Raw genomic sequence first — 18,404 nt, 5'->3', positions numbered from 1 at the left:
GGTCAAAACATGTGTCCTAGCCAGCAGGTGGGGACAGGGCCCTCCCAGCTCAGCACTTCTGCACAGGGCTGGGAGGACACAGGGACAGCGCAATTCTATCTCTACTTCGCTGAAAGAACAAACTGCAACATTCAGGATCAGGTATGCACAATGGAAATTCCTCCCTCCCTCCTTTCCTCTCCCAACCTCCCTTCCTTTCACTACACCCCTAGCCCTTTCTATTTTTTATTTTGAGACAAGGATTTGCTAAGTTGCCAAGGCTGGCTTCAAACTCATTATCCTCCTGCCTCAACCTCCCAAGTTGCTGGGGTTGCAGGTGTGCACCATTACACCCAGCTTGCATACAATGCAAAATTTTTCTGAGAAAGGAGAAATAAAGCTATTTCCGGGCAAACAAAATCTCAGTGCTTGCTTGAGCAGGTCTTCCCTGCACTTCAGGCAGGGCAGTGGACCAAGTTGCAAGATGGAATGAGACCGGAGAGGCTGGAGAAGTTGGCAAAAGATAGTGAAGGTTATCAGGTAGCACCTGATGAGCCAGCTAACCACTGGGTGACCTTTTGCAAATGACTGAATTTCTCCAGCCTTGCTGTCTGTCTTTAGAATGGAGAGCATAAAAGTAATGACTCCACAGAGACGAAAGGACTAAAATGACGTTGGTAAAGCACTTATGAGAGAGGGTACACAGTGATCAATAAATTATCTTTACTATCATTCATGTTTAAAATTACGACTTAGTACCTAGAAACACTGATGTCACCTTTCAGAAAAAAAACAAAAAGTTGCTTTCAAGGCTCTCCCTTTCTCTCTCTCTCCCAGGCTTTTTTATTTTATTTTAAGACAGGGTCTTATTATGTTACCCAGGCTGGTCTTGAACGTGTAGTCCTTCTGCCTCAGCCTCCCAAGCAGCTGGGATTACAGGACTGCACCATGACTGGTAAAGTACCTATTTAAGAAGTAATTCATCCCCAGGATTCTTTTCCACACCCATGTCTTAGAGCATATGCTTTCCACAACTGGCAGAAACTGGAGGAATGTTCTTTGGATTGGGGCATGCTCAAGAGGGGGATGATAACCACAACTGATGTGGTTCTATGTGGAAATAAAAGGGAACTGGGTGTTTAGCTCAGTGACAGGGAACTTGCCTAACAGGCTAACGTTCTGGGTTCCATTTCTGGCACTGAAAAGAAAAAAAAAAAAAAGCAAAGCAAAACAAAACAAAAGAATAGGAAGTTAGAAGAAATACATTAAACTCAATGGATATTGAGACTTCCTCTTCTTTCAGTCATTGAAGGATGCATACATAACTTCCAGGGAAGAATTAAGAGAATCTTCCCTAGATCTCTGACCAGCCTATAGGAAAATGCTATACACATTGATACTAGGTAGGGGCTCTCTAGGAAATAGCTCATCCTGATCCTCCAACTATAGAGACCAAAGTAGACAATGTAGGGCTGGGGGTGTAGATCAGTGGTAGAGCATATGCTTAGCACATGTGAAGTCCTGGGTCCAATCCCTAGCGCTAACCCCCAAACCAAACCAAACAACAATAACAATAAAGTAAATAAGGAACACCCACGTGTCAAGTCTTCCAGCTTTTGGGTACCCCATGCTTAAATACGAACGGAGAGCTGAGGGTCAACAGACATTTGAAGCACCAATATTAGACAAGTATCTGAGGTTAGATAGATAAAAGCATTTCAGAGTAAACAGAAACTATGCAGGGAAAAGAAAATATTTATAAATTATAGGAAAATGCTATACCCATTGACACTAGGGGCTCTCTAGGAAATAGCTCATCCTGATCCTGATGTTATAAATTAGTTACAGAACTAATAATATTCCTAAGAGGGATGAACAAGATACAATAGTAAATGAATATTCAAAGGTCAAAAAAAGAGCTATATACAATTACAAATATGATAGTATATATGACAAACTCAATAGAATAGTTAGACAATAAAGTTGAGGAATTCTCCCAGAAAGCTGGATAAAGAGACAACAGACAGAAAATGAGAAAATTAGAGTCCATATTCAATTAACAGAAGTTCCAGAAATGGAACAGAAAAAAAAGAAACAAAGAAAAGAAAGAGGGCTGGGGATGTGGCTCAAGCGGTAGCGCGCTCGCCTGGCATGCGTGCGGCCCGGGTTCGATCCTCAGCACCACATACCAACAAAGATGTTGTGTCCGCCGAGAACTAAAAAAATAAATATTAAAAATTCTCTCTCTCCTCTCTCTCTGTCTCTCTCTCTCTCCCCTCTCTCACTCTCTTTAAAAAAAAAAAAAGAAAGAAAAAGAAAACCATGGGTGAAGGAATCAAAGAAAGAATTTAAGACAATTTCTTTCCCAAACTGAAGGACGTGAGTTAAAAAAAAGGAAAGGATTTCTTAGTGTTCAATGCAATAGATAAAAGTGGCAAAAACCAAAAAACTACTCTGAGTACCAAAGATTAAGAAAAGAAAACCCTAAGCCTATAGGGAGGAAGAACCGAAAAAACAAAAACAAAACAAAACAAAAAAACCAAAACAGGTTTCTTACAAGAAATCAGAGTGTCATTGGCTTTCTCAACAGAAACAATGGAAGCTTGGAGAAAATGGAGCAATTCCTTCCAAATCTAGATTTAAATACCCAGAAAAACTATCACAATCAAGTGTTAGGGGAGAACCAGGTGTAGTAATTAGCTTTTTCTTGCTATGACAAACACCTGAGAAAAATAACTTAGAGAAGGAAAGATTTCGGCTCACAGTTTAAAGGTTTCAGTCCATGGTTGGCTGGCTCCACTATGTTGGGCCTGAAGTAAGGCAGAACATCATGGAAGAAGGGTGTGACAGAGGAAACTGTCAGCTCATGGCAGCTGGGAAGCAAAGAGAGTGAGAGAGCAAGAGCAAGAGAGAAGGAAGGCATTAGGGACAAGATATGGTCCCCAAGGGTATCCCTCAGGGACCCACTTCTTCCAACTATGCCCCACCTCCTACAATTTATACCGCCTCCCAAGAGTCTATGTAAATTATTAATCCATCAGTGAATTGATCCACTGATGAAGTTAGAGCTCTTATGATGCATTCACTTCCCCAAATCCCCAACTATTAATATTACTGCATTAGGAACAAGGCCTTCAACACACGAGACTGGAGGATTCCAGATCCAAACCATAACATCTGGTACAATAGTACACCCCTGTAATCCCAGCGACTCTGGAAGGTTAACTGTATTTATGTGGGTTTGTCTCTGTGTCCTCTATTCTGTACCATTGGGCTACCAGTCTATTTTGGTGCCAATACCATGCTGGTTTTGTTACTATAGCTCTGTAGGATAGTTTAAGGTCTGGTATTATTATGCCTCCTGCTTCACTTTTCTTGCTAAGGATTGCTTTAGCTATTCTGGGTCTCTTATTTTTCCAAATAAATTTTATGATTGCTTTTTCTACTTCTATTTCTGACTGTCATTGGGATTTTAATAGGAATTACATTGAATCTATATAAAGCTTTTGGTAGTATGACCATTTTGACAATATTAATTCTGCCTAACCCATCAGAGATCTTTCCATCTTCTGAGGTTTTCTTCAATTTCTTTCTGTAGTTTTCACTGTAGAGGTTTTTCACCTCTTTTGTTAGATTAAGTCTCATTTTTTTTTGAGGCTATTGTGAATGGAATAGTTTTCTTAATTTCTCTTTCAGTGGACTTATCGCTGATATATAGAAATGCATTTGATTTATGGGTATTGATTTTATAATCCTGCTACTTTGCTGAATTAATTTATTAGTTCTAAAAGTTTTCTAGTGGAATTTTTTGGATCTTCTAGGTATAGAATCATGTCATCAGCAAATAGTGGTAGTTTGAGTTCTTCTTTACCTATTAGTATCCCTTTAATTTCTTTCTTTCGTCTAATTGTTCTGGCTAGAGTTTCAAGGATGATGTCAAATAGAAGTGGTGAAAGAGGATATCCTTGTCTTATTCTAGTTTTTAGCGAAAATGCTTTCAGTTTTTCTCCATTTAGAATGATGCTGGCCTTGAGTTTAGCATAAATAGCTCTTATAACATTGAGGTATTTCCTACTATCCCTAGTTTTTCTAGTGTTTTGAACATGAAGTTGTGCTGTATTTTTTCAAATGCTTTTTGTGCATCTATTGAGATGATCATATGATTCTTGTTTTTAAGAATGATGAATTAATATTGATTTCCATATGTTGAACCAACCCTGCATTCCTGGGATGAATCCTCCTTGATCGTGGTGCACTATCTTTTAAATATGTTTTTGTATGCAATTTGCCAGAATTTTATTGAGAATTTTTACATCTATGTTCATCAGGAATATTGGTCTGAAGTTTTCTTTCCTTAATGTATCTTTGTCTGTTTTTTGAATTAGGCTGATGTGGATGCTAATTCACAGTAATGCAGGGGGAATACTAGGGAAGAATAATGTTACCTTAGATTAGGAGTAGGAAGTGATGGGAGGGGAGGGGATATGGGGATAGGAAAGATAGTAGAATGAAACAGACATTATTACTGTATGTATATATATGACTACATGACCAATATGATTCTGTAACTTGTACACTCAGAAGAATGAGAAATTATATCCCATCTGTGTATGATATATTAAAGTGCATAAATTCATCATACTGTCATGTATAACTAATTAAAACAAATTTAAAAATTGAAAAAAAATCACACTGTACCCAACAACTATGTAAAATTATTACATGTTATTCAAAAAATTATAAAAATTGCTTATGGAAATGGAAATACTAAAATACTAACTATCCTGATTTTATATATATATATATATATATATATATATATATATAGAGAGAGAGAGAGAGAGAGAGAGATATATCTATATATATATATCTATATATCTATAGATATATAGATATATATATAGATATATATCTATAGATATATAGATATAGATAGATATATATATATATAGAGAGAGAGAGAGAGAACTCTATCACACACATATATATAATTATCATACCTTACCCCATAAACTAGTACAATAATTTTTTAAAATAAAATAAATCATTTTTTAAAAGTTCACATCAGAAACATTGTTAACAAATAAAAAGCAAATGAAAAACTTGGGGAAATATGTAATATGTAGTATGTTTTGGAAATATGCCTCATCACAGCAACTATTCAATCTATATGTATCCCAGAACATGTTGTAAGCCTCAAATATGCAAAATAAACTTTATTTTAAAAGTAAAAAAACAAAACATGTTTGTACTCACTGATAAGAGATTTAGATAGAAAATTTGGAAGTTAATTAATAATATGGATTCAGAATACATAAAAATAAGAGAATTATTATCTGCATAGAAAATAAAAATTGTAGAAAAGAGGAAAATTGAAGTCTTAACTATAAACAAGACTATACAGCCACAGCAACATGAACCAGTTATAGGGTACTGATTTAACATCTGAGCAGCCATCTTAAATGTTAACTGCCATCTTATGGGACATGGTACCATAACCCTAAGTCAATCCCAGAAGGACACGACTCCTTTGCTCTGGAAAGCCCCATGTACCATCGACCTAAGCCAATCCCATGCTATACCCCACCCGCCTAGCTCTGACACAAGCACCCCTGATCCTATCCCATAGAGCCACAACCACAACTCCAAACCCCTAACCCACAAAAGCTGAGCACCCGAACATCTTGGGGCCTCTCTCTCTTCTCTATAGAGAGATGGCCTTTATTTGTTGGTTTTGACAATAAACTTTCCTGTGGCTCTCTGCCTGGTCTCCGTCCTTCATTTCTTGCTTGCCTGTCTCTTGTTTTCTCACTTTCCTTTCACCGGTCCTAACCAAAATTAAGATAGGACTATTGGGAATATGGACAGAAAGCATGCATGTTATGTGATTATGGTAGAGCATAAAAAGAGCTAAATCCTCTACAGTGAAAACTTAAAAAAGACAGAAGTACTCCCTTAACTATGGTTTTACTTTCTGAAGTTTCAGTAATCTGTAACTGATATAATTCTAAAACATTAAATGGAAAATTCCAGAAGTTGTTCATAAATTTTAAATAACTTTCAGTTGCTATTGTTGATCTATTACTGTGCCCGATGTAAAGCGCTTGCCTTGCATGTGTGAGGCACTGGGTTAGATCCTCAGCACCACATAAAAATAAAACAAAATAAAGATATTGTGTCCATATACAACTTTATATATATATATATATATATATATATATATATATATATATATATATATATAAACTACTATAGTTTAAAAAAAGAATGTATGTATGAAACAACATAGTGTATAAAGAGTTTCATACTACCTATGGTTTCAGGTACCCACTGGGATCTTGGAACAGATCCCCCTACAGATAAGGGGGAATGATAGTAAATGTCTAAAAATGACAAATCACAAAGTAGCAATATAAACATATCACTCAGAAATCTGACTGTAAATACCAAAAGAATCAACTGAAAAGAAGCTGAAAGTAGGGGGCAGGCATGAGGGAAGTTAGTAATGGATGTTTTTCTGAATAAACCTTTTAGAAACATTTGACCCTTTAAATTACATGCATGAAGTTGGGCACAAAGGCACACGCCTGTAATCCCAGGAGCTTGGGAGGCTGAGATAGGAGGATTGCAGAGTTCAAAGCCGGCCTCAGCAATGGCGAGGCATTAAACAACTCAGTAAGACCCTGTCTCTAGATAAAATACAAATACGGCTGGGAATGTGGCTCAGTGGTTGAGTGTCCCTAAATTCAATCCCTGGTACCCCCTCCCCCCCAAATTATATGCACAAAAACCTTTGACAAAATTAAAAACCAAATTAACAAAAAAGAAAACCTATATTCATAAAAGTTCAAAAGAACCAAACATTATGATTTCTCTGTCTCTCTTTCTCTCTCTTTTTGTGCTGGGGAATCAAACTCAGGGCCTAAGCAAGTGCTCTACCACTGAGCTATACCCCCAGCCTCCAAGGTGTTCTCTTTTAAAGCAAACTCTAGACATATAAAGGAAAGAAATTGGTTAGAAAATGTCAATATAAAGAATAGTGGGCTGAGGATATAGCTCAGTTAGTAGAGTGCTTGACTTGTATGCACAAGACCCTGTGCTCAATCCCCAGAACTGCCAAAAAAAAAAAAAAAAAAAAAGGAATAAAGGCTGGGGATATAGTTTAGTAGTAGAACATCACATTTGCCTAGCATGTGCTAGATCCCAGGTTTAATCTCTAGTACAACCACACACATACATACACACAAAAAAAAAAAAGTGAGAGAGAGAGAGATTAGAAATGACATGATGAATAGATTTCTGAATGCACCCCTAAACTCAGTGTTGAAGCAGTTCTTAATTGGTCATGTGCTGCAAACCATAATATTTGCATATTATAGTATAAACTTCTCACAAACCATCTCTCATCTAGGAAGAATGTTCAAAATATTAATTTATAGATCCATTTAGGGTTCATGAGCATGATAACCAGTTTTCATGCCATTGTGTGAGATGTGCCTCAGATTCATTTAGAGTAGAAGACAAAAAGGAAACCAATTTTGAATCTCACCTGCCACCTTCTCCAGCAGCAGCAATCACCTCTTGTGCAAGTCGCAAAGCAGTTTCCTGACTATACCAAAACTGGCTCAATTGCTGTAACAGAGGGAAGGGTTGATATCATTTCAGAATTCATATAAATCTTTTCATTTATACCTACTATGCCAGTATGCATGTATTCACTTCTTTTGAAAATTAATTTCTTTGAAGCTATGTTAAATCAATACAAGCTCATGGGTATGAATTAAATTTATGCATTAAGTATCAGTTACTATTAACATGACAAAAGGAGACAGCTGGTCAATGTTTCTCTTGAGAGAATATACCCCTACCTTTATATGAGTCTTCCCCTCCAAAAAAATTAAACTTGAACCTGATTAGGCTTCTAGATTCAGTTACAAGTGAACAGAATCACAAATACAGAGGATGGGAGAACATGTTAAAGACACCACAGGGATGCAGAAAATTCCCCCCCCCCTTGGCCTTATGTGCATGTTTCCTGAATTATTTATTTCTCAGTTAGGGCTAATTATTTTTTTGTTTTGGTTTGGTTTTTGTTTTCTTCTTGTTCCATTTCATGCTGGTGGATGCTTTTCTTTAAAATTCTCCTGATCCTTAAAGATGTATTCATATTTGTAAATTAAGGATTACGGTAGTGGAAATAAAGTTGCTACTCTATAAATCCATTTCTTCAACAGACCTCTCTCTACTCTGAATGACAGGGCTGGGGTGGACCAGTTTCCTGGGGCATGCAAACCAAGGATTCTCTACTGTAAAAATCGGTCCAGGGGGCTGGGGTTGTGGCTTAGTGGTAGAGTACTCACCTAGCGCAGTTGACGCACTGGGTTGATCCTCAGCACCACATAAAAATAAATAAAAAGGGGCCAGGGTTGTGGCTCAGTGGTACAGTGCTTGCCTAGCATGCATGAGGCACTGGGTTTGATCCCCGGCACCACATAAAAATAAAATAAAGGTATTATATCCATCTACAACTATAAACAAACAAATAAATAAAAATAAAGGCATTGTGTCCACCTACAACTAAAAAAAAAATATTATTAACAACAACAAAAAAAAATCTATCCAGGGAGAAGCAGATGACCATGACCCCAGCTGGCCCCTGTATAGAAGGAGGAGGAGCAGAGACCATCATCTCTCTCTCACACACACACACACACACACACACACACACACACCAGCCTACAGTGAGGTAGGAGAGCAACCCTGACCTGCCACTAGTAGGAGGAAAGCAACCTCAGACCAGATGTGCTGCGGTCCATTTACCAACACGTGGGGTGGTTTTCCCCTCTGGCTTCCATCTAGTGACAACAACCAGGACCTATAAGACCGTCTTTCAAGTTCCTGCAGGCAAGATATTGGTAACCTGCAGGGACACTACAAGATTATAAGGTAGAAACTGTAACACCTCGATTCCACACTGCTAGAGAGGAAGACACATGGACCACGCGAGGAAACCAGGGAAGAAAGTGCGTGAAACACACTAAGCTGACACAATCATAGATGCCATTGACAGCACAGTAGATGAAATGTCAGAGAAGGAGTTCAGAGTGTACCTAAAAAATGATTTGAGAAGCAAAGAATGAATTAAGAGAGGCAACAACTGACTGCTCCAACAAAGAGACACAAGAGGAAATATAGGTACCAAAAAAGATTACTTCAAGAGATAGAAGCTCTGAAAAAAAACCAAAAAACAAACAGAAATCCTTGAAATGAAGAAAACAATAAACCAAAGAAAAAATTCAATAGAATGCATCAACAACCGACTAGATCACTTGGAAGACAGAACCTCAGGCAATGAAGACAAAATATATAATCTTGAAAATAAAATTGACCACACAGTGAAGGTGAGAAGCCATGAATAGAATCTCCAAGAATTATGGGACAACATGAAAAGACCAAATCTAAGAATTAGAGGAAGGCATAGAGATACAAACCAAAGGAATGGCCAATGTCTGCAATGAAATAATATCAAACATGGAGAATGAGTTGGAAAATCAAATACAAGAGGCTTATAGGACCCCAAATGTACAAAATTACAACAAATCCACACCAAGGCACCTTATAATGAAAATGCCAAATAAGGATAGAGTTTTAAAAGCCACAAGAGAAAAGTTTCAGATTACATATAGAGGGAAATCAATTTGGATCTCAGCAAATTTTTCAACCCAGACCCTCAAAGCCAGGAGGTTGTGGAACAACATATATCAAGCACTGAAAGAAAATGGATGCCAATCAAGAATCTTTTATCCAGCAAAATTAAGCTTCAGATTTGATGATAAAATAAAAATCTTCCATAATAAACAGAAATTAAAAGAATTTACAACATGAAAGCCTGCACTACAGGTTGTGGCTCAGTGGTAGAACGCTCACCTAGCATGCATGAGGCACGGGGTTCGATCCTCAGCACCACAATGAATGTAAAATAAAAGATATTGTGTCCACCTAAAACTTAAAAATAAATATTTTTTAAAAAAAGAAAGCTTGCACTACAGAATATTCTTGGCAAAATATTCCATGAGGAGGAAATAAAAAAACAACAGTGAAAATCAGCAAAGGGAGGAACTACACTAAGGAAAAATCCATGGGACTGGGGATGTGGCTCAAGCGGTAGCGCGCTCGCCTGGCATGCGTGCGGCCCGGGTTCGATCCTCAGCACCACATACCAACAAAGATGTTGTGTCTGCCGAGAACTAAAAAATAAATATTAAAAAAAAATTCTCTCTCTCTCTCTCTCTCTCCCTCTATCACTCTCTCTTTAAAAAAAAAAAAGAGATAAGGAAAAATCCAATCAAAGGAGAAACCAACTCAAGTTAAAAATCAAAAATAAGGGCTGGGGGTGTGGCTCAAGTGGTAGCGCGCTCGCCTGGCATGCGTGTGGCCCAGGTTCGATCCTCAGCACCACATACAAACAAAGATGTTGTGTCCGCCGAAAACTAAGAAATAAATATTTAAAAATTCTCTCTCTCTCTCAAAAAAAAAAAAAATCAAAAATAAACCAAAATGACTGGGAATACAAACCATGACTCAATAATAACCCTGAATGTTAATGGCCCAAACTCATCAATTAAAAGACAGAGAATGGCAGATTAAATTTAAAAAAAATACACCCAACAATATTCTGCTTTTAAGAGACTCATCTCATAGGAAAAAGACAACCACAGACTGAAGGTGAAAGGTTGGGAAAAAACATATCACTCACATGGGCCACATAAACAAGCAGGGGTTTCCATCCTCAAATCAGATAAAGTGGGCTTCAAATCAAAGTTAGTCAGAAGAGATGAAGAAGGACATCTCATACTGCTTGGGAGAACCACACATCAACAAGACATAATAATCATACCTATCTATGCCCCAAACAATGGAGGTTCTATGTATATCAAACAAACCCTTCTCAATTTCAAGAAGCAAATAAATCACAACACAGTGATACTGGATGACTTCAACACATCTCTCTCATCACTGGATAGATCTTCTAAACAAAAACTAAACAAATTATAGGACTCAAGAATACAATCAATGATTTAGACTTAATAGACATATATTTCTTCCATCATCAAGCAAACACACCTTCTTCTCAGCAGCATATGAATCCTTCTCTAAATAGATCATTTATTATGCCACAAAGCAACTCTCAACAAATACAAAAAAATAGATACTACCCTGTATTCTATCAGATCATAAAGGAATGAAACTAGAAATCAATGATAAAATAAAAAATAGAAACTATTCTAATACCTGGAGGCTAAATAATATGATATTGAATAAGCAATGGTAGCAGAAGACATCAGGGAAGAGATAAAAAAAATTCTTAGAGGTAAACAATATACAACATATCAAAATCTCTGGGACATTATGAAGGCAGTACTAAGAGAAAAGTTCATTGCATGAGCTCATTCATTAAAAGAATAAAAAGTCAACAAATAAATGGCCTAACATTACATTGCAAAGCTCTAGAAAAAAAAAAAAACACAAATCCACACCAAAAGTAGAAGGCAAAATGATTAAAATCAGAGATGAAATCAATAAAATTGAAACAAAAGAAACAATTCAAAAAGTTGACAAAATGAAAAGTTGTTTCTTTGAAAAAATAAATAAAATTGATAGACTCTTAGCCATGCTAACAAAGAGAAGAAGAGAATTCAAACTACTAAAATTTGTGATGAAAAAGGAAATATCACAATGGACACTATTAAAATACAGAAGATAATTAGAAACCACTTTGAAAATTTATACACCAATAAAATAGAAAATCTCAATGACATTGACAACTTCTAGAAACATATGATCTACAAACTGAATCAGAAAGATAAACTCATTTTATTTATTTAATTTTTTTTCAAAACTCTTTTTTTTTTTAATACTTATTTTTTAGGTGTAGGTGGACACTACACAATGCCTTTATTTTTTTATGTGGTGCTGAGAATCAAACCCGGTCCCGCCCATGCTAGGCGAGCACTGAGCCACAATCCCAGCCCACATACACAATTTAAACAGATAAATTTCAAGCAAGGAAAGAGAAGATGCCATCAAAAGTCTTCCAACCAAGAAAAGCCCAGGACCAGATGGATTCTCAGCTAAGTTCTACAAGACCTTCCAGGAAGAACTAATATCAATACTCTTAAAATTATTCCATAAGGGCTGGGGATGTGGCTCAAGCGGTAGCACGCTCTCCTGGCATGCGTGCGGGCCGGGTTTGATCCTCAGCACCACATAAAAAAAACAAAACAAAACCCAAAGATGTTGTGTCTGCTGAGAACTAAAAAATAAAAAAAAAATTAAAAAAAATTCCCTCCATCCCCCCTCTTAAAAAAATATTCCATAAAAGAGAAAAAGAAGGAACCCTTCTAAACTCATTCTATGAGGCTAGCATCATCCTGATACCAAAACCAGACAAAGACTCATCAAGGAAAGAAAACTTCAGACCAATATCCCTGATGAACATAAACACCCAAATTCTCAATAAAATCCTGGCTAATCACATACAAAAACATATTAAAAAGATAGTGCACCTCAATTAAGTGGGGTTTATCTTAGAGATGCATGGTTGGTTCAACATACGTAAATCAATAAATGTAATACATCATATCAATAGACTTAAAGACAAGAATCAGATTATTTTCTCAATAGAGGCTAAAAAAAAACCATTTGATAAAATATAGCACCTCTTCATTTTCAAAACACTATAAAAACTAGGAAAAGTTGGATTATAGCAACATTATGAAAGCTATCTATGCTAAGCCCAAATGGAAAACTATCCCATTCAATATAGCCTCAAAAAATAAAAAATACTTGGGAATCAATCTAACAAAAGAGATGAAAAACCTCTAAAATGAAAACTACAGAACTCCAAAGAAGAAAACTGAAGAAGACCTTAGAAAATGGAAAGATCTCCCATGCTCTTGGATAGGCAGAACTAATATTGTCAAAATGACCATACTACCAAAACTGCTATACAGATTTAATGCAATTACTATTAAAATCCCACTGATCTTCTTCATAGAACTAGAAAAAGCAATCATGAAATTCATTTGGAAAAATAAGAGATCCAGAATAGCCAAAGCAATCTTTAGCAAGAAAAGTGAAGCAGGAGGCATCCAAACCAGACCTTAAACTATTCTACACAGCAATAGTAATAAAAACAGCATGGTATTGGCACCAAAATAGGCATGTAGACCAACAGTACAGAATAGAAGGTACAGAAACCAACCCACATAAATACAGTTATCTTATACTAGACAAAAGTGCCAAAAACATACATTGGAGAAAGGACAGCCTCTTCAACAAATGGAGCTGGGAAAACTGGAAATCCATATATAGCAAAATGAAATTAAATCACTCTCTCTCACCATGCACAAAACTCAACTCAAAGGAGATCAAGGAATTAGACCAGAGACCCTGCACTTAATAGAAGAAAAAGTGGGCCCAGATCTTCATCATGTTGGATTAGGCCCCAACTTCCTTAGCAAGACTCCTAAAGCACAAGAAATAAAATCAAGAATCAATAAATGGTATTGATTCAAACTAAAAAACTTCTCAGCAAAAATAATCATTGAGGTGGGGGCTGGGGTTGTGGCTCAGGGATATAGCACTCGCCTCTTACGTGTGAGGCCCTGGGTTCGATCCTCAGCACCACATAAAAATAAATAAACAAATATAAAGATATTGTGCCCATGTATAACTAAAAAAAATTAAAAAAAATAATCAATGAGGTGGAGAGAGAACCTACAATATGGGAGCAAATTTTTACCACATGCATGTCAGATAGAACAGTAAACTCCAGGATATATAAAGAACTCAAAAAACTTAATACCAAAAACCCACACAACCCAATCAATAAATGGGCTAAGGAACTGAACAGACACTTCTCAGAAGAAGATATACATGAGATCAACAAATATATGAAAAAATGTTCAACATCTTTAGTATCTAGAGAAATGCAAATCAAAACTACTCTAAGATTTCATCTCATCCCAGTCAGAATGGCACTATCAAGAATACAAACAAGGGCTGGGGATGTGGCTCAAGTGGTAGCGCACTCGCCTGGCATGCGTGCAGCCTGGGTTAGATCCTCAGCACCACATACCAACAAAGATGTTGTGTCTGCCGAGAACTAAAAAAAAATAAATATTAAAAATTCTCTAAAAAAAAAAAGAATACAAGCAATAATAAGTGCTGGAGAGAATATGGGGAAAGAGGTACACTCAGACTGGCTGAGGGTATAGCTCAGTGGTAGAGTGCTTGCCTAGCATGCATGAGGCACTGGGTTTGATCCTCAGCACCACATAAAAACAAATAAATAAAACACTTGCTTAGCACGTGCGAGGCCCTGGGTTCAATTCTCAGCACCACATAAAAATAAATAAATAAAATAAAGGTATTGTGTTCAACTACAACTAAAAAATAAATACTAAATAAAATAAAATAAGATACACTCATACATTGCTGCTTGGACTGCAAATTGGTGCAACCACTTTGTAAAGCAGTGTAGAGATTCCTCAGAAAACTTGGAATGGAACCACCATTTGACCCAGCTATCCCACTCCTTGGTTTATACCCAAAGGACTTAAAGTCAACATACTATAGTGAGATAGCCACATCAATGTTTATAGCAGCTGAATTCACAATAGCTAAACTGTATAACTAACACAGATGCTCATCAATAGATGAATGGATAAAGAAAATGTGGTATATATACACAATGGAACATTACTCAGCATTAAAAGAGAAGAGAATTGTGGCATCTGCAGGTAAATGGATGGAGTTGGAGAATATTACGCTAAGCAAAGTAAGCCAATCCCCAAACACTAAAGGCTGAATGCTTTCTCTGATTAGTGGATGCTGATCTATAGTGGGTGGGGGATTTGGGAAGAATGGAGGATCTTTGGATTGGGCAAAAGGGAGGGTTGGGAGGGGTTATGAGGGTGGGAAAGATGGTGGAATGAGATGGACATCATTACCCTAGGACGTGTATGATTACACAAATGGTGTGTCCCTACACCACGTACAACCAGAGAATTGAAATGTTACGCTCCATTTGTGTACAATGAAATGAAATGCATTCTGCTGTCATGTACAACTAAGAAGAACAAATTAAAAAAATATTAAAAAAAAAAATAGGAAAAGGCTGGGGATGTGGCTCAAGCGGTAGCAGGCTCACCTGGCATGTGTGTGGCCCGAGTTCGATCCTCAGCACCATATACAAAGATGTTGTGTCCGCCAAAAACTAAAAAGTAAATATTAAAAATTCTCTCTCTCTCTTAAAAAAAAAAAAAAAGGAAAAAAAATCAATCCAAAGGCCAGTTATGGTGGTGCATGCCTGTAATCCCAGTGGCTCAGGAGTCTGAGGCAGGAAAATTGCAAGTTCAAAGCCAGCCTCAGCGAAAACGAGGCACTAAGCAACTCAGTGAGACCCTGTCTATAAATAAAAAATACAAAATAGGGCTGGGGATGTGGCTCAATGGTTGAGTGCCTCTGAGTTCAATTCCTGGTACCTACCCACCTCCCAAAATCTATCCAAATGTTAGGGATATATCTCAGAGGCAGAGTGCTTAACTTGCATGCAAGAGGCCCTGGGTTCAACTGGTAGCACTGCAAAAAATAATAATTCTAATCCTGATCTGTTTAGTGTCCAAATAACCCAAATGCCTATCAACTGATGAATGGATAGTCAAAGCATAGTACACATCCATACAATGGAACATCATTCAGTCATACAATGGAGTACCAAACACACTAAGACATGGATGGAGAAAGTTGATTAGCAGCTTCCAGGGCCTGGGAGGATTGGGGGATTACAAAGTGACAGTGAAAGGACATAGGGTTTCTTTTCAAGGCAATGAAAATGTTTTAAAATTGACCATGGTGATTGTTGCAACAATCTTATGAATTGCGTCCCTAAACTCAGTGTAGTAGACTCATAATCTTATGTATATACTAAGAACTATGAATTCTATACTGAAGTTTATTAAGGCTGAGCTGCATGGTCTGTGAATTGTATCTCAAGGCTAAAGTCTGATTAGATGAAGAAAACAGTGCTGAGTATGGAGGACTGTAGAATAGGTCCCTCTGGAATGGCACTGCCGTTTTTCCTCTTTACCATCATGGAGCTCTAGAATTACCTTGGATTCAATTCTATGTTTCTTTCTGCCTTGACTTCCCAGATTAGAGCATTCCCAAAGCAGGATCTCCAGTTTGATTAGTGAGGAATCCTCTGGGATTTGGCCTGGAGGTGAATGACTCTGATGCTCTGTTTGACTTCCAGATATGACTAGAAGGGGGAGAGACTGACTGGCCCCGCCATGGTAGCAGGACATCATATAATTCATCACAATGATATTGGTCCATGACCACTTTACGTGCTATGTTCATAGGCTCTGAGTCTGGAACCAGCACTCCTGGTTCTCCACAGGCAAAAAGCTCCCTATTCATGATGGTTCTCACAATGATGGCAATTTTCTCTGTTGCTTCACAGACCATCTGAAACTCACTTGCTTTTCTTCCAGAAATTCCTTAAAAGTTCTGATCAGTTCAGGGCATTCTTTGTTCTTTTATTATTTTCTAAGGTAATTTTAAAAAATATTTATTTTTTAGTTGTAGTTGGACACAATACCTTTATTTATTTTTATGTGGTGCTGAAGATAGAACTCAGGGCCTCGAACGTGCTAGGTGAGCACTCTACCCCTGGGCCACAACCCCAGCCCAATTTTTTTTTGTTTTTTAAGAAGGGATCTTGCTATGTTGCCCAGGTTGGTCTCTAACTCATGGGTTCATGTGATACTCCCATCTCAGCCTCCCAAGTGGCTAGGACTCTAATGTAATAATTTGGTTAAAAAACATCTTTACCATTCATTCAGTGCAAAAAGTAAAGTGATAATCCATGCGACCAGTCTACCATCTTGCATCAGAAAATCTAACACTTTAAAAAATAATCTCACTAGTAGATGTGTACCATGATTCTACCTCTTCAAACTGACTCTGTAACCTAACTCTGTAAGGCACCATTGCTGAGCTTTCTTAAATAAATTTAAGAAACATTATAATTGCACTTTTTAAAAGTATTCCAGAATTTAATTATTTCTCTTTGATGGTGATTCAAATTTTCCAGTTTTTTTACTATTACAAATGTGCTACAATAAATACCTCTTTAGTTTCCCCCTTTGTATTCATGTGCATATAATTTTCTGGGAGAAATTTCTAGAAATGAAATTCTGGGTTGAAGAGTATATGCATTTAATATTTTGGTAGCTACTGCCAAATTGCCCTCCAAAAGTGGTTGAACCAATTTAAATTACTATCAACCATGTTTAACTGTTTTAATTTTCATTACCCTGCTGGTACAGCTGAACATTTTTTCATGTGTTTAATTATTCAGTTTTATGTTTTCTTTTATAAACTGTTCCTGTTTTTTTAAATATTTAGTTTTTGGTTGTAACTGGACACCATACCTTTATTTTATTTATTTTTATTTGGTGCTGAGGATCAAACCCAGGGCCTCACATGTGCTAGGCAAATGCTCTACCGCTGAGCCACCACCCCAGCCCAAACTGTTCCTATTCTTCCCTACTTTTTCATTGGGTTGCTTACTATTTTATTATTTTTTATTTATTTGTAGAAGCTCTTTATATATATTATGAGAAAAGAAAACTGACAGGTGTCAGAGCCACCCTGCAACTAGTGCCTAGGCCCAGTTGCTCTCTACTTAACAGAAACTATTTTAGAGAATGCATCAGAGTTATTCTTGACTGTGATGGAGCAAGACAAAAATGACCACTCTGTAATCATGTCTTAGTACAGATAAAACAAGAACACTGCAAGTCACAAAAATGACCCTTTTCCCAGATAACATGAGGGCTTGTTGATGCTTTACAAATTATAGCTTTAGCCCACTTGATTCCTCCCACCTCCAAGACAGTAATTAAGATATTCAATTATAGAATTGCCTGCTTTCTGACAGACTCTCCCCAACACCTAATGTAAGCCCATGTCACAAAACAATCTCTGAACTCCCTCTTACTAAGATGATTCACAGTTTCCCATGGTGTACGGTCTCTTGTTACAAGAAGTAATAGAACCAGTTCTGTGTGCTAATAGGAATGTTTTCTGGTATCTTTGGTGTACACAAACATCTGCATGTTGATTCTTTAGCTCTCACAGATACAGATATTTTTTCCTTGTCTTTTAACCTTGTTTATGAACCTGCGGTCTTACAGAAGAGCACTCTACCACTAAACCCAGCCCTTTAAAAATATATATTTTAAAAAAAAGTTTTGAGATAGGATCTTTCCAAACTGTTCAGGCTGGCCTTAACTTAAAATTCTCCTGTTTCAGGTTCTCAAGTAGCTGATATTACAGGCATATACCACTGCACA

At 37.0% G+C, this 18,404-nt stretch overlaps 1 protein-coding gene across 5 annotated transcripts in view; it reads right to left on the bottom strand.

Moving 5' to 3' along the window:
- Positions 1 to 18,404, bottom strand: part of Eef1akmt1 (EEF1A lysine methyltransferase 1) — a 44,215-nt gene that overhangs the window by 3,166 nt on the left and 22,645 nt on the right. For 4 of the 5 annotated variants that reach the window (XM_078015696.1, XM_078015697.1, XM_078015699.1 and 1 more), the window contains 3 exons: positions 7,529 to 7,611; positions 2,743 to 2,852; positions 1,577 to 1,628 (listed from right to left, as the gene is read on the bottom strand). In XM_078015696.1, the coding sequence (XP_077871822.1) occupies positions 1,577 to 1,628; positions 2,743 to 2,852; positions 7,529 to 7,611 (245 nt within the window). The remainder of the gene's footprint in view (positions 1 to 1,576; positions 1,629 to 2,742; positions 2,853 to 7,528; positions 7,612 to 18,404) is intronic. The other variant, XM_005338616.5, reaches the window with a different exon arrangement.

This window comes from Ictidomys tridecemlineatus, chromosome 6 (assembly GCF_052094955.1).
Source record: "Ictidomys tridecemlineatus isolate mIctTri1 chromosome 6, mIctTri1.hap1, whole genome shotgun sequence".
Lineage (NCBI taxonomy): Eukaryota > Metazoa > Chordata > Mammalia > Rodentia > Sciuridae > Ictidomys > Ictidomys tridecemlineatus.
The sequence above is the reverse complement of the archived record's forward strand: the minus strand, read 5'-3'. Positions and strand labels throughout refer to the sequence as shown.